Source organism: Lactuca virosa, chromosome 1 (assembly GCF_052849685.1).
Source record: "Lactuca virosa cultivar CGN04683 chromosome 1, Lactuca_virosa_CGN04683_v6, whole genome shotgun sequence".
Taxonomy (NCBI): Eukaryota; Viridiplantae; Streptophyta; class Magnoliopsida; order Asterales; family Asteraceae; genus Lactuca; species Lactuca virosa.
The window spans coordinates 178,897,859-178,914,028 of NC_136426.1; the positions used below are offsets into that span (position 1 = coordinate 178,897,859).

Here is a 16,170-nt window from a genome sequence, read left to right on the forward strand (position 1 = left end):
TGAAACACAACCGAATACTCGGATCACATAATATATAATATCCACATCCAAAAAGGGCTAATTCTCTCTTCTCTCAAGGCCCGAAGCCTTATGATAACTGATGATCGGGTCATGGCCCCGAATAATGATGCAATTCGAAACCGAGTGTTACAGATATGATCATCTTCTGTACTTCTTGCTCCCGTGAATCCACTATCACCAAAACCAAATGGATTCTTAATAAATAATCCAAAACCCTCAAGTTTGACCCAAAGTCAAACTTGGTCCAAAAGTCATTGCCACGTCAAACTCGGTTAAAGTCAACGCCACGTTGTGGTCCTCCTTGGCCACACCATGGCAATGCCAAAACAAGGCAGTCGCGATTTTTGACTTCGCCACGCCGTGGCTACCCTCGCCACACCGTGGCCACTAAAAAATCACCACTTTCTCAATAAGAGCTTAATACTTTTAGATCTAAGCTCATACTTCCAGATCTACTTCTCCATACTGAGTTAATGGATAAAGTTTCCAACTTTATCCATTAGGACCTCACCATAAGACAAGATCTTAAACCCTAAGTCCATTAAGTCCTTAATGTGACCAAACTCAAACATAGGGCTAAGAACACTCAAGTTAAGACCTTTTTTTCACTAGCAGAAGTTCATGACCAAATGAGCACCACATCAAACTCTGGAGTTCCTCAAACTCCAATAACACTCAAGAATGGGACCAAAACATCCAAAAATGGGCCCAAACATCAAACAAGATACACAAAGGTCAATATATGAACTTTATACCTCCAATAACTCAGAAATATGAAGAAGATCTTGGATCCAAGCTTGCTCGTTGCTTCCTTGCACCAAAATGAACCACCTTCTTCTTCTTCAAGTTTCACCAAGTGAAGAAAACAACCTCAAGATATAGCCACCACACTCATTTCCATGGAAGAGAGGCTAGTGTTTCGAAATGAAGGGATGGAGGCTGAAGAATATGACCTAAAATGGGGGTTAAGATGCTTAAATATGGGTTAAGCCCCAAAAAATACGTGGGTGTGGGCCTGAACAGGCGTCGTGTCGTGGCCATCCATTTTCACGTCATGGTGGCCCTCGAAAATGCGTGTTTGATAAGTATTATGACACGTCGTGGGCATCCAAGCCTCATGTCGTGGTTGAGGGTCTGCTCCAAAAATCCTTATTTGATTCCTTAAGTCTTGGCCCACCTTCTTCGGAAAGCGAGATGTTACTAACCTATTACACCAAAAGCCCACCAACAATATCCAAAAAGAACAGTAAAAAGAAACACTTAATTTATGTTAAAAAAATATTAAACTATGTATGGATTTGTGCAAGTGATAATAAGAAAATGAGATAAGTTCAAAAAAGATAACATTCCCATGAATGAGTTGGACGGAGAGACTAAGCTTTAGTAATAAATTAACAAAAGGAAGCAATTCAACCTAAATATGTAACAATTGACTGTTTAAAATCATATACATCGAAGACATAAAGCTGAAATTCTGTTACTCCAAATCCAAAAACTAACTTCATTTTAAAATAAATACGAATAAAGAACTCAAATTCGATAACAATTAAACACTTAGTACATATCTTCCATCATCACTTGAACAAATTACGAACATGAATTTCGAATTCAGTGCCCAATTGAATTAGAAAGGTACAAACTAGTCAATCGAATTCATAAGAATAAGTTTAAAGAACGCAATGTGTAAGATAATGGGAGTAGCTATGGCTATAGTTCTCCAATGGCGACAACATTTACTTTATACGGGTCAGGGGTTACTAGTTTAAGAAATATATGAGAATGATAGTTTAGTAATATGAGATTTTGATTTTTAGATAGATTTTCAATATTAAATTGAATTAATCCTAATTAAAATATTACTTTGAATATAGATGTAAATTTTATAGTTGTAGAACGACGTATATGTAATTTAAAATTTTATAAGAATATTTAAGTAATATTAAAAATCCTTCTTAATAAATGAAGGTTTTTTTTGCCACATGTCATCTTCTCATTCATTTGGACACATGACATTTCTAGAAATTTTGAATTTTCTATTTTCCACTTGTCATTTTATTATAATTTTCATTTTATTAAATTAAAATTCCACATTTAATATGTAAGGTAATATATATGTAAGGTATTTATTAGAAATGATTTATATATGTAATGTATTCAATGTATTAAAGTCTCATTAATTTTAATAATTTAATTTTTTTCTGATTTTTCTTATAAATTCAAACTTCTCATATTGTTAAAATTTCATATTTAATTTTTTTTAAATAAACTCATGGAATACATGGGTCTCATACCTAATTTGTAAAAATAAATGAAATTTATCTTATTAAACAGTCTTTTAATTAAAATAAATGAAAAAAAAAACAACACCCACCGGTTCAGACCGGTGACCGGGTTAAAATAAATTTCTCCATCGACGCTGGGCGACTGTTAAACCAGCGTGAGCGTCAAAATTCTGCGATCCCTTGTAAACGTATCTTCCTCTTCTCTCCCGATCTGTTTATCACCGATCTAGATATTATTAACAATGGCGGCAACACCAGATTTGTTGTTTGGCTTGAGAAATAACTTTTACTTGGGAGCATATCAAGCTGCCATAAACAGCGGCGATGTCCAAAATCTCAAAGAAGAGGATGCAATCGAAAGAGACTGCCTCATTTACAGATCCTACATTGCACTTGGAAGCTACCAAGTAAATTATCACTGTTCCCCTTTCTTTAGTCAATCGTGATTTTTGATCTGATCTATAGGTTTTCTCGATCTCAACAGCTTGTGGTTAACGAGGTCGATTCATCTGCGGCAACGCCTCTCCAAGCCGTGAAATTGCTCGCGTTGTACCTTTTGAGCACCGACAATAAGGTGAAGTTTCCCTTCGATCGATCTCGTTAGTAATTTCGAATCGAGAAATATGTAATTAGGATTTACGTTAGCTAACGGTCTGCGTTTACCTGTTAAGGTAAAAAAACCCTATCAAGCACATTATTCTAATGTAAAATTGCTTGAATCATACTTCATAGCTCTCATCATGTCGTGATCTGTAATACTCTGTTTAATTCTCCCCCAAATCGGTCACACACTGGTTTTGAATGTCAAACAAATGACTGAAAATCAAAGTAGGTATTGAATTCACTAGATATGTAACTCTAGCAGTGTTTATTTCTAGTATTATTTGTTATAGAATCCAGTGTGTTTATCAATTAAATGTTAGTGAAGAGGCTAACTTGAGGATATGTTGTTACTTTGCTAGTACCAAATTGGCATTCACACAATATGCTTTGCTCTTATTGGTGTTCTGTTTACTCATGAATTGTGGTTAGTGATATACATATGCAGAATCATAGTGGTAAGATCTAATAGGATTAAGATTCTTTATTCATATCAAGAAATGAGAAAAACAAAGTAAAGAGATTGGTTATGCAAATGAAGTACTAAGTAGTTTGCATTAAGTTAGTGTATGCGTATTTTCTAGCTGTTTTGATGAATTGAATGATCAATTTATGTATTCATTTTTTTACATATGGATTTGGATTTTATAGGAAACTGCAATTTCAAGCATAAGGGAATGGTTGGATGATCCAGCCATTGGGAACAACCCTATTCTCAGGCTTATTGCTGGGATCATTTTCATGCATGAACAGGATTATAACGAGGCTCTGAAGTACACAAATGTTGGGGGAACCATGGAACTGTTAAGTCTCACTCTTACTCTTACTGTTTACTGATCTTTTTATACTGTATTACAATTTTATCACTATATAATGATTCATCTAAATACAATATCATCTAAATACAAAGCAATTATCACTACTATAATTTGTATACAAATCAATAAAACTTTGTTTCCATTTCTTGCATTTAGCCCTAAATACTATCAATGTCTTTTAGTTGTATTCCAATTACATCATATTTTCCTTTAAGACTATTTGTAATCAAGAACTGATTTTTTTTTTCTGCTTTCAGGAATGCCTTGAATGTCCAAATTTTTCTCAAGATGCACAGATCAGATTATGCTGAGAAACAATTGAGAGTCATGCAACAGATTGATGAGGATCACACTCTAACTCAACTTGCTACTGCTTGGCTAAATTTAGCTGTGGTATGCAATTTTCTTCTTTCAAGAAATAGCAACTTACTTTCATTTATCAGTGTATTATATTTATAGCATATTATACTTTTTTTTTTTTTTGAAAGAGCCAAAGCTCAGCAAACTAAAGCATATTATACTTTGAAAACTCATCCAATTATATCCCTGAAATATGCTTTGTAGTTGTATAACATTGTTATAAATGGATAGTTTTTTCAAAGTAAAATTCTGTAATAAGAAGAAACAAAAGTAGGATGATGTAAAACCAGTTTATGAAAGTGTATTTATATCAGGGTTAATCTCATAAAAGACCTTATATATTGTGTTTTTTCTAGATTAAACCTCAAGTTTATTTTTTGCCTGAAAAAGACCTTGTATTTTTTCATTTTTTCCGAAAAAACCCTCAACCTTCTAAATGCTTCCAAATAAACTCTCAACTTTTTTAATTTTTCTCGAAAAAACCCACATTTTACAATTTTTTTTTGGGTTATAATCTCAAAAAAGACCTTATATTTTGTCTTTTTTTCCAGATTAAACCTTAAATTTATTTTTTGACTGAAAAAGACCTTGTATTTTTTCATTTTTTCCAAAAAAGCCCTCAAATTTGTCTTCTTTTTCCAAAAAAAAACCCTCAACCTTCTAAATGCTTCCAAATAAACCCTCAACTTTTTAAGTTTTTCTCGAAAAAAACCCTCTCATTTTACAATTTTTTTCGGAAAAAAATGACGAAAAGGGCCAGATCGGAAAAAATGAAAAAAGTACAAGGTCTTTTTCAGGTAAAAAATAAATTTGAGGTTTAATCCGGAAAAAACACAAAATACAAGGTCTTTTTTTAGATTAACCCAAAAAAAAATTGTAAAATGTGAGGGCTTTTTCGAAAAAAACTAAAAAAGTTGAGGGTTTATTTGGAAGTATTTAGAATGTTGAGTGTTTTTTTCGGAAAAAAATACAAAGTTGAAGGCTTTTTCGGAAAAATAGAAAAAATACAAGGCCTTTTTTAGGCAAAAAATAAACTTGAGGTTTAATCCGGAATAAACACAAAATATAAAGTCTTTTATGAGATTAACCCTTTATATTAAAGGGTTTTATGCAGAAAAGTCTCATTATTTTGTGAAAAACTTTTATAGAGTCCTAAATGTTTTTTTTTAAGAGAAAAGTCCGATTATTTTGGGAAAATCACATAATCTGTCATTTCCTCTTAAAAAAAAACAAAGGACTTTTTTGTTAACTTAGGCAAAATGTTAAATAATTGAGACTTTTCTATTCAAAAAAAAAAAAAAAATTAGGACTTTATCAAAATATTTCACAAAATAATGGGACTTTTCTGCATAAAACCCTTATATTAAGCTACAATTACTTTATTCGTATGTGTAATTATTATTATTATTATTTTTTTATAAAAGGGAGGTTCAAAGATACAAGAAGCATATCTGATCTTCCAAGACTTCTCTGAGAAGTACCAAATGACAAGTTTGATCCTCAATGGGAAAGCTGTGTGTTGCATGCACATGGGTAACTTTGATGAAGCTGAATCATTTCTACTCGAAGCACTCAACAAGGTAAAAAAATACTTTAAAATTAAATCATAATATCAAGACAAAATTACTTTAAAAAATGGTCCCTGTGGTTGTTAAAAGTATGTGGTTTTGGTCCAAAAACGTTTGGGGTGTATCAGTGGTCCGATTTTGGATACCCTGTGTGGTTTTGGTTCCTATCTCGTTAACTTTTTGAAAATGACAATTTTACGGTTTTACCCTCATGGACCATTTCTGCAGTTGTCTTTTTACCAAACTACAAGGACCATTGCATAAATGGTCCTTGTAGTTTGGTAAAAAGACAACTGCAGAAATGGTTCCCGAGGGTAAAATTGTCATTTTCAAAAAGTTAACGAGATATGGACCAAAACCACACAGGGTATCCAAAATTGGACCATTGATGTACCACCAACCGTTTTTGGACCAAAATCACATATTTTTTACAACCATAGGGGCCATTTTTGTAGTTTTGTCAAATATCAACCTGCTTTACGAAAATTCCAGATTATAGCAAAATCTCAGGTCATTGGTTATAAATTATAGGGAAATTGTCAGAAAAATAACGATTAAGTCCCAAAAAAAGTTTGTTAAACATAAAAGTCCTGATTATTTATTTTTTTGCTCAAATTAACGAAAAAGTCCTTTTTTTTCTTTTAACAGGAAATGACATATTATCGTGTAAAATTAAATAATCAGGACATTTCTGTTCAAATTTCTTTTTTGGGACTTAATCGTTACTTTTTCCAAAATATTGGGACTTTTCCGACAATTTCCCTAAATTATAATCATGAATATATTGAAAGTAAGTATATGAGGTCTTGATGCCTTTGATGTTGATATAGGATGCAAAGGATCCGGAAACTCTAGCTAATCTGGTTGTATGCAGTCTTCATCTTGGAAAACCTTCTTCGCGATTTTTAAGGTAAGTGTTGACTGTTGTCAGTTGTGTTGTCTGGATATATATAAAATATTTAAATAATATTTTGATGTGTTTGTTTTTTCAGCCAGTTGAAACTGTCGCATCCAGAGCACATGCTAATCAAACGTGGATCAGCTGCAGAGGAAAGTTTTGACAGAGCAGTACAAACCGTTTAAGATGCGAAAATATGAATATGAATATGTTTTAAATATTAAAGACTTAGCTGTTTTGTTTGATTGTTAAAATGATTTTGTTGGAAGACTCTTGTTAATTTTTTTTTTTATTTGTTGGTTGAATAATCTAGAAGCCCTTTTATTGTTGTTAGTGACAATACTTTTAAATATTACTTATGTTTGTGACTTTGGGTTATGAAAAATATAAATGTAGAAGGCTAAAAACATCATGCATGAAGGCCTTCATGGAACTGAATCAAATGAATCTTACTATCAATATTAGGCTACATTATTGGATTGGATTGAACGTGAAGCTATTTTTGATTATGAGGATTAGGGCATTTGTGTCTTTTTACATAAACAAGATATTAATCGCAAGTCTTGATCATATATTTTTTGGTGGAAGAAAATTGCAAAAGATAAATAGTTTTGGCATGTTTGGATATGTCAAAACTATGTTGTAGTTGAAAATATGTTATTTATATAAAATGTAAAATATGTTATTTATATAAAATGTTTGATAAAAGTAGATGTAAGCTTTTAAAATATGTGAATAATTTTATAAACAAAAACCAAAAGCTAAAAGCTACTCAAAGTAATTTTTAGATTATAAGTGTTTTTGTTTAAAATAAAGTTTGAATTCCGGAAAGAAGATTTTCTTTAATTCAATTGTTTTTTTTTTTCTTTAAACCTAAATGTTAAAAAGGCTCAAAAAGCTCATTGACAAATATACCCTTAAACTTGTTAAATCCATGCGGACAATAAATTCGATCCTAACATGTGTTGTTCTTTACTTCTGTGTAATAAACATAGTTTAAATTAATTAGTCACTTAGAAAAATGATTGTAACATAATAGTGAAATATATAAATGTTGCTTCTCGTATTTATATTAATTTAAGGTTATCTATATATAAACCGGCTCTGAAAAGGCATGTTATGTACGACCTCATGTTATTTAAGTCTTGTAAAAGAGCATGCATTGTGACATAGCAACGACATATTATTTAAATTTGTAACAAGCTTTTCAATCGCAAAAGCCTTCCAAAATCCAACCCCACATCCTTTAAACCGTTCCGTTATAAAAAGAATAATAATATTGTTTGACATTATTATACTATTTACTACTTAATCATATAAATACACACATGCAAGCATTCATGTATACATACATACATACAATACATACATACATATATATTGGCGAATCTAGAATAAAAAACAAGTGGCTCCCAAATTAAGTAAAGTCGAGTAACCTAACTTCACCCATTGTGTCGGGTCGAATCAAACCGACTGGTTTACAAAAAACTATGTTCAACCAAATTAGTTGAACACCTTAAAATCAATAAAAACCAGGCTTGACCTCTAAAACCGGATTTTTTGCAATATATATATATATATATATATATATATATATATATATATATATATAGTGTTAGGTTCATGTGAAACCATCATATTTTGTAAGACATGAGGACTCAATCATAGCAATTCATTTTAGAGATAAAAAATTATTTTTAAAATACAAAATAAATGAAAATTTTCGAAATTTTTTTTTTAATATTATTTTCATCATTTAGTTTATCCAAAAAAAATATATAAAAAAATAAAATAAAATTAAAAAAATACCGTATTTTTCAAAATATAAGTGAAATATTCTAATATAATATTATGTTGTAAATATTCACATCGAATTTTTAGAATGGTAGAATATTCTACTAAAATATTAAATTCTAATAGAATATTAGAATATTCTAACAAATCTAACAATTCAAGTAGAATAATAGAATTTTAACATATCTACCAATTTTAGTAGAATATTAGAATATTCTAACATTCATTCGATTTGATTATATACACTGTAATATTCTATTATAGTATTTCACTTATATTTAAAAAAAATGGTAATTTTTTTATTTAATATTTTTTTTACTTTTTTTTGATAAATTAAGTAACAAAAATAATATTTCTTTTATTTTGCAATTTATAATTTTTTAAATTTTTTTATTTCCAAAATGAGTAGTTAAGATTGTGTCTCCATGTCTTATAAAATATATATGGTCTCAAATATATATATATATATATATATATATATATATATATATATATATATATTGTATGGATCTGTCCACTTGCAACAATTATTTTCTACAACCATCAATACCAGAGAAGTTGTATTGCTTTTAAAGTTTTCTTATAATTATTTACAAATTTTTTTATAACATCAAACAACTACATCTCATTTTCTTTATCGCCTATGTTGGATATATTTTGATAAACATTAACCGTTTTATTTGCAAATTTAAGTATAAACATTCCATATCTTTTATTTATTTGTTCTTTATTTTGTCAAGTATTATAATATTACATTAAAAATTTATAAAACAGGTCCTTATTTTTTTCCATATATAACTTGTAATACAATTCATTATTTATTGTTAAACTATCAATAGATATTTTTATTTATTACATAACAAATCATTTTATCAATTCTATATACAAGGACTAAATAAAAATGGCCGATCAAGATATATAACATGAACTAATAGTAAATCCGGTGTTACTTTTGCATTTAGTGTCGGACAAATTTTTCATGGGGGGTGAATATGTAATTTCGTATGTTTTAACCTTAAATGGTTCACTTCAATCATTATTTACCCACACTCTCCCTTCAAAAGCACTTATCGATTTAGGGCTTCTGTCGTCGCCGCCATGGATGTTATGAGCTGCTAGATCATTCTTCCGTGAAAGTGCTCTTAGTCTGCATGCCAGCAACTAAATCAACTTCAGTTTTGCATTTCTCTACGAACCTTTTCAAATTCTTATTCGTTTCTGCAAATCATATAATGGAAGTCGCTTATTAATGAACATGGAAGTTGGAATAGTTGATTTTGTGGTTGAATTCGACATGCGTATATTGTTCTCGCTGGATTTAGTTGAGGAAATGGTTTTTCCAACTCGTTGTGAAGTTCTTCATCCCCGATTTCTCTGTTTAAAAGGTATTATCTTTTTGCGCTTTACTAATTTTTAAGATAATGCCGATTGTTGGTATATGATTTGAAGATTGAATTTAGTATATAAAATTAATTATAGCCGATATATAGAATTTGGTTATATATTCTTAAAAAAACGACTTTACAATTTGGTTAAATTCAAAATACAAAGTGAATCAATCTTATTTTATTTTTAATTTTATACGTTTGTGGACATCCAAACCCTTAAGGACCTACATATCTATAATACATATCTATAAATGTGTCCACAAACTCTTCAAGAAGGTTTATTGAATCTACATGCAATAAGTTATCAAACATCAATATTGGAACTCTTGTTATCAATCAATTTTGACTACCAAACACATATCCTTACTTTCCGTTTGTTCAATCAATCTCATCAAATTCATGCTGACATCCTTTGTGATATTATTAGTGCTCCTAAAGAAACAAGGGATGTGTATACAGCAAAAGGCAGGAAAATATTACGTTTGAGCAAAGCTACGGAAAGTTTTGGAAAAGCATCTCTTGTGAAGACGAGTTTCAGTCAGGCACAGCAAAAACTTCTAAAATTATTCATCCGGTTCTGAAGGTCACCCACAGGGTCATTGTTTTTCTCTTATTTCCTCAAGAAGAGATTAGCAAGACGAACAAGAAAGAATGAGAAGTTTTATGGTGCATGATTAACAAGCCCGATGAGATTCCTCACTTTGGGTGTTGGGTAATTCAGAAAATGCTCAGAAATGCCTTGAGCAATGGTGAGCAACTTCATTGTGGAGGCATGGTTTCTATTATAGCTGAACATCTTGGCCTCCACTTACCCAACAACCCAACAGATATAATCACGGGCCGTACTCGTCTCTCAGTTGATGTTATGGAGACCATGCACCTTTTTCACCGCCTTCCCAATGGGGATGTTCATTGGACCGTAGATGGAAAAGAGTATCTACGGATTGAAAGGCGAAATAAGAAGATACTCACTTTGGCCAATGACATCCAATCTACCAATTGGCGTCTCCAATCCAACTTGGGTGTTACTGTAGATCGTAGACCTCCAACCACTCCTCCTCCTGCTCCAACTGCAAGTGCTTATAGCTCATCTCGCCCCATTCCTTTTCCTGAACACAACCTTTACATGGACGAGTTTACACGCTTAAATCACCATTACACGAGCCTCCAGTAGGAAGTAGGAGAGGTTTACACGGGTGTTGCTGAAATCACTTCCGAATTTCAGGACTACCGTAACCTTCAAGAAGAGCGTTGGGCCCAGCAAGAGCTGCGGTGGGCTGAGCAGGATCAGCGATGGGTAGCTCAAGAGCAGCATAACCGCAACATTGATCACTTGCTGAGCGATATCCACCGAGTACTTGTGCTTCCCACACAGCAGCAGCAGTCATCATCATCCCAACCCTAGTGGCCTCCATATTATCCTACTGATTATCATCCTTCACAGATCCCACCATATCCTCCACCCGACCCTCAATAGGCCGGCTGTGCCTCTCTCCAAGCATCGAGGACGATGCTTATTTTAAGTTTGGGGAGGGGCATCCATCCATGCATAAATCCCGTTGCATGTAGGTTGCATGTAATTTTGTACATATTGCATTGCATTATTTTTCTTTTTCATCATTATTATTTTTTTTTTCATTTTTTTTGCATAGAAAATTTTTCAAAATCCAAAAAGATTTTCTTTCTATTTTATCTATAATATTTTTGTATTTTGCATCTAAATTTTTGCATTGCATTCATTGTCTTGTTTTAAACAAAAATTTGATTCAATCCCAAGCAGCCGAATCTTATCAAAACAGTTGAGCTGGTAAGTGAGTCGTATGCCTTGAGATTAGACTTGCTCTTTTTATTGAAAATCTAAAATCAAGCTAATCGCACACGAACACACCTCCCAAAGCTACTTGTGCAAAACAGAAAGTGAGAAGATTGTCAACATTGGAGCATGACAGCAGGTATGAGTCAATCTTTGGGTCACGTGACCGGTCTTATGAGTAGTGAGTGCTCAATTGAACTTAAAATGTCAAATTCAAGAAATCATAAAAAGAATAAAAAAAAAATCTAAGTGTACCGAGCCTTCCAGCACTCTAAAAAGTCATTTCTACTCATTCCCTTTTATATACCCTGCTTGGGGACATAGTTTCTAACTATACTTATGGGTCTTTGCGTGTTGACTTCAGTCCCCCGAAAAATGTCTAGAAGCCTCTCACGGTAATAAACCGTGAGATGTCCCATAATAAAAAAGTGAAGGACGAAAATATAAAGAAATAGGCATAGCAAATAAATTAATAAGAGTGTTATGCGTTATCTTAGTTAAAAAAAAACAAAATAAAAAAAATAAAAAAAATAAATAAGTAAAAATAAAAAAATATTATTAAGTTAATCTGTGACCTTTGGGACTCGAACAAGTAAACTCTGAGGGGTGTTTTACACCTAATTGCCTAAAGCTAAATTGTTTGTGACTCATTGAGTTGAAAGTTCGCTACACAGGTTTCATAGAAAGTCATGAACTTAATAATAGCAAATAAAGCTAATCTGTGGCCTTGGAGGTTCGGGCAAGTAAAACTGAGGGATCTCTTTAAATCTAGCACACTAAGGTTGGTTGGAAGCCCGTTACACGGATTTCAAAGAAAGCCATGATCTTTATTTGTAGAAAAATGTAATTAGGAAGTTTGTACATATTTGTATTTATAGTTAATTGAATAATATGTTTAGGAAAAATGCTTGGCTGCCAAAAGATTCCTTTGGACTTGGACTTGAACTTATGACATTAGGGCTGAATGTTAACTACTTTGACTGGTGTAAGTGGTTTGGAGTTTCTAACCAATCTGGGTAAATATTATGGAATTTTTTGAAAAGATTTTTCAGAAAAAGATTGTTGTTAATAAACAAATAGCTGAAATCGGTCATTGTTATATTTTATGAAACAAAGATGATTGAGCATGTTTTGTCACATACAATTTCACGAGAGTAAGACCATAATTTGTTCCATTAATTGATTTGATGATATTGAAAGGGAATAAGTGTTGTGATCTTTGATTCTGTTGAGTTGCATTAGGGAGTGGCCAAAGTCTTATTTCTATTGTTATATAATATTTTGAGACTAAAACCAAGTTGACTCAAGGCACGACAGGTACATTCTTAACTATGGTACAAAACAAGGTTAATTGGGTTGGATCTTTTTCATGTTTATTTTGATTTCTTGCACTAAGTTTCAAAAAGTTTTAACTTTGAATTTCTTTTCTTCTCTTTTATTTTATTTTCTCTAGTTTAAATTTTCTTGTTCTTTCTTGAGGACAAGAAAGGTTCAAGCTTGGGGAGATTTGTTAGGTGCATTTCATGCATCCATTTTGTAGTTTTAATCCATAAAAGTGCATTGCATTTAGGTTTAAACTCATGCATTTTGCATATTTTTCGGGATTTTTCATAAAGCAATTTCATTCACACATTTTTGTGATATTTCAGGGACTTTTGGAGGTAGGATGTTGTTGAAGGAGGTAAATAAGAGTTGCGGACAAAGTTTCAGGACTATTGGAGCATTGAGGAGGGAGATTTCAAGAAAATAAAGATTTTGGCTTTACAGAGGTTTACACGGCCGTGTAAATGAAAGCCTTAAGTTTACACGGGCCGTGTAAACGCATACTCATGAGCAGTATACTTCGAAGGCCTGGCCGATTTGAGCAATTTACTTCTTGTGTTTACACGGCCGTGTAAATGGTCAGTGTTAGTTTACACGGGCCGTGTAAACGTGTCGTCAGTTTTAAAACAGTTTCATTCCTTTGTAAAAAGAGGCATCCGGTTCCTTAAGAAGTTAAGTTGACTTTGGGAGTAGAAAAAAGCGATTTTGGGAGAGTTTCGAAGTGGATTAACATTTGGAAACACTTTAATTTGCATTTTGTAAGTCAAATTGAAGATCAAACTTGTTGAATTTGTAGTTTAACTTAGACATGTGTGGCTGATTTCTTTATCATTTATGATTCTGAATTCTTAAGTATTTGTTGTTAGGTTGTAATTTACACTTGACTTATGTTTAACATCTAGTAATCTTTGATTTGATCTTAATTATGTGTTTGATTGATTTTCTTTTTCACTTGATCAATGAATTAGGGTTCTTATCAATCTAGTTAATCAAATTGTAAAATTCGTATATGTTTTATGATTTGATGTTAGTAACATGCACTTGATTGGTTGTAATTAGATCAAAATAAGTGTAATCAAAGATTAAATGTTCATAATCCCAAGCTCATGAGGAATGTTGAACATTGTTGATAATTGTTGCAAGAACTTAATGTTATTTAATGATTTGATGAAAGAGCTTATTTGAATTGAATCAATTACATGAAGTTTTATTTGAAGAACATGTTTTGCATAAAACACTTTTGTTAACTTGGATATTAGAGTTTATTAGTATCTAAATTAGTAACCTAGATTGAACATGAATCACAGTCATATTACACTTTACAACATAATACATGTATAAGAATCAAAATCGGAAATGTATTTCTTTTACTGAATTTTGTTATCAATCTTGTTTATTTATGAAGTTTAATTTGAGTTCAAACATAATCTCCCATTTTAATATTGTTTGTATGATGTGTGAGAATATGGTTAAATAATAAGTCCCGTATTACTGTGGATCGACCCTGCTTACTCTATACTATCTCTAGTGTATGAAGTAGTAGTGACTTGAGTTTTATTGTTATTATTATATCCCATTATTTATTGGTTTGACAACCAAACAAATTGGCGCCGTTGCCGGGGATACGGTAGTACTAATTGTTTATGCCAAGATCTTTTCGCACATGCATACCTTTACCAGTTGATTTGGAGATAGAGAAATCTGCAAAACAAAGAAGGAAGCAAGCCAAACTTTAAAAAAAACAACAATCCGGAGCTTCTTCATCAAATCCATCAACCACATCTTCACCAACATCCAAAAATACCACTCCACCATCTTCACCTTTACCCGAATCTGAAACCTTTATCGCTACTCCTACCATGGGAGACAACCATGGCCAAAATCCTCCAGATCCACAACCTGAACAAACTTTTAGACAATGGGCCACTCAAGATGTCACCCAACAACCTTTGTGCATTAATTACCCTGCAGCAATAAACTTTGAACTTAAGTCTGGACTCATCCATTTGTTACCCTCATTCCATGGTCTTGAAAATGAAGACCCACATAAATTCCTTAAGGAATTTCATGTTGTTTGTGTGGGTATGATGCCACATGAAGTTACAGAAGATCAAATCAAGTTAAGGGCATTCCCCTTTGCTTTACAAGATTCAACTAAGGAATGGTTGTATGACTTACCACCGGGGTCAGTCACAACATGGAATGAACTTGCAAGGATGTTTTTGGATAAATATTTTCCAGAAATGAGAGCTTCAGCTTTACGCAGAGAAATAATTGGTATCAAGCAACAAAAGAGAGAAGCCTTGCATACTTACTGGGAACGGTTCAAGAAGTTGTGTTCAAGATGTCCAAAACATGGGATTTCAGAGTATCAATTGTTGCAATATTTTTGTGAGGGAATGTCATCTTGGGATGGGAGATTACTCAATGCATCAATTGGTGGATCAATAGCTGATAGAAATCAGAGCTCTTATCAAGAACATGACAGAAGAGTCCAAGCATACAATTCAAGAAGAAGAATGGTACAGTGATGCACCAAGAGGAGTGAAAGAAATTTCTACCCCAAAAATTGAAAGTCAACTTTCTGAGTTGACTAAAGTAGTGATGATGCTTGCAAAGGACAAGGGTGTGCAACCACCAACAATTAGACCTTGTGGTATTTGTACACAAGTTGGACACCCCACTGATATGTGCCCAATGTTACAAGAAGATGTGGAGCCGGTTCAAGCTATGAGATTTTCAAGTCAACAGCAAGGAAACTTTCAGCCAAGAAGTAATCCAAATTGGCACCAACCCAATGCAAATTTTCAGTCAAGGCCACCATCTTTTCAAGCAAGACCTCTATTTCAAAATCAAATGCATCATCAACAAAATTATCAACCACATTTCCAGCCAAATCAACCTCCTCATCAATCTCAATTCCAACCTCAAAATATGCAACAAGGAAGCAGTTCAAGCGGATCGGGAATGTCTTTGGAAGACATTGTCAAGAGTTTAGCCACAAGTACTCAAACATTTCAAAATGAGACCAAGGCGAGTATCAAGACTTACTCAACTCGCCACTTCTGTGAGTAAATTGGAGTCACAAGGCAAACTACCCGCACAAACCGAAAAGAATCCAAATCATAGTGCATGTGCCATCACTTTGAGAAATGACAAAGAATATGAAGGTCCTAAGATGATTGAAGAAGAAGAAGAAATGGGGCTAGAGAAAGAAGAAGAGAAGTCAAAAACACCTTCAAAGCAAGTTCCTATTGAAGCAAAAGTCACTCCTTCTCCATTTCCCACAAGGTTAAGCAAGTCAA

The 16,170-nt window shown here is 32.5% G+C and overlaps 1 protein-coding gene and 1 long non-coding RNA gene across 2 annotated transcripts; both read left to right on the top strand.

The window, feature by feature from the left end:
* Positions 1-2,437: 2,437 nt before the first annotated feature.
* On the top strand, positions 2,438-6,915 carry LOC145161929 (coatomer subunit epsilon-1-like). The gene is made up of 7 exons (XM_079081375.1): positions 2,438-2,710; positions 2,788-2,877; positions 3,555-3,706; positions 3,979-4,114; positions 5,506-5,661; positions 6,480-6,559; positions 6,642-6,915. The coding sequence occupies exons 1-7, from the start codon at positions 2,546-2,548 to the stop codon at positions 6,730-6,732; spliced, it is 870 nt and encodes a 289-aa protein (XP_078937501.1). The 5' UTR covers positions 2,438-2,545; the 3' UTR covers positions 6,733-6,915.
* Positions 6,916-9,382: 2,467 nt separating this feature from the next.
* On the top strand, positions 9,383-13,717 carry LOC145161945 (uncharacterized). The gene is made up of 3 exons (XR_013738806.1): positions 9,383-9,726; positions 10,157-11,294; positions 13,192-13,717. It is a non-coding gene; the product is annotated as an uncharacterized LOC145161945 (long non-coding RNA).
* Positions 13,718-16,170: the final 2,453 nt, after the last annotated feature.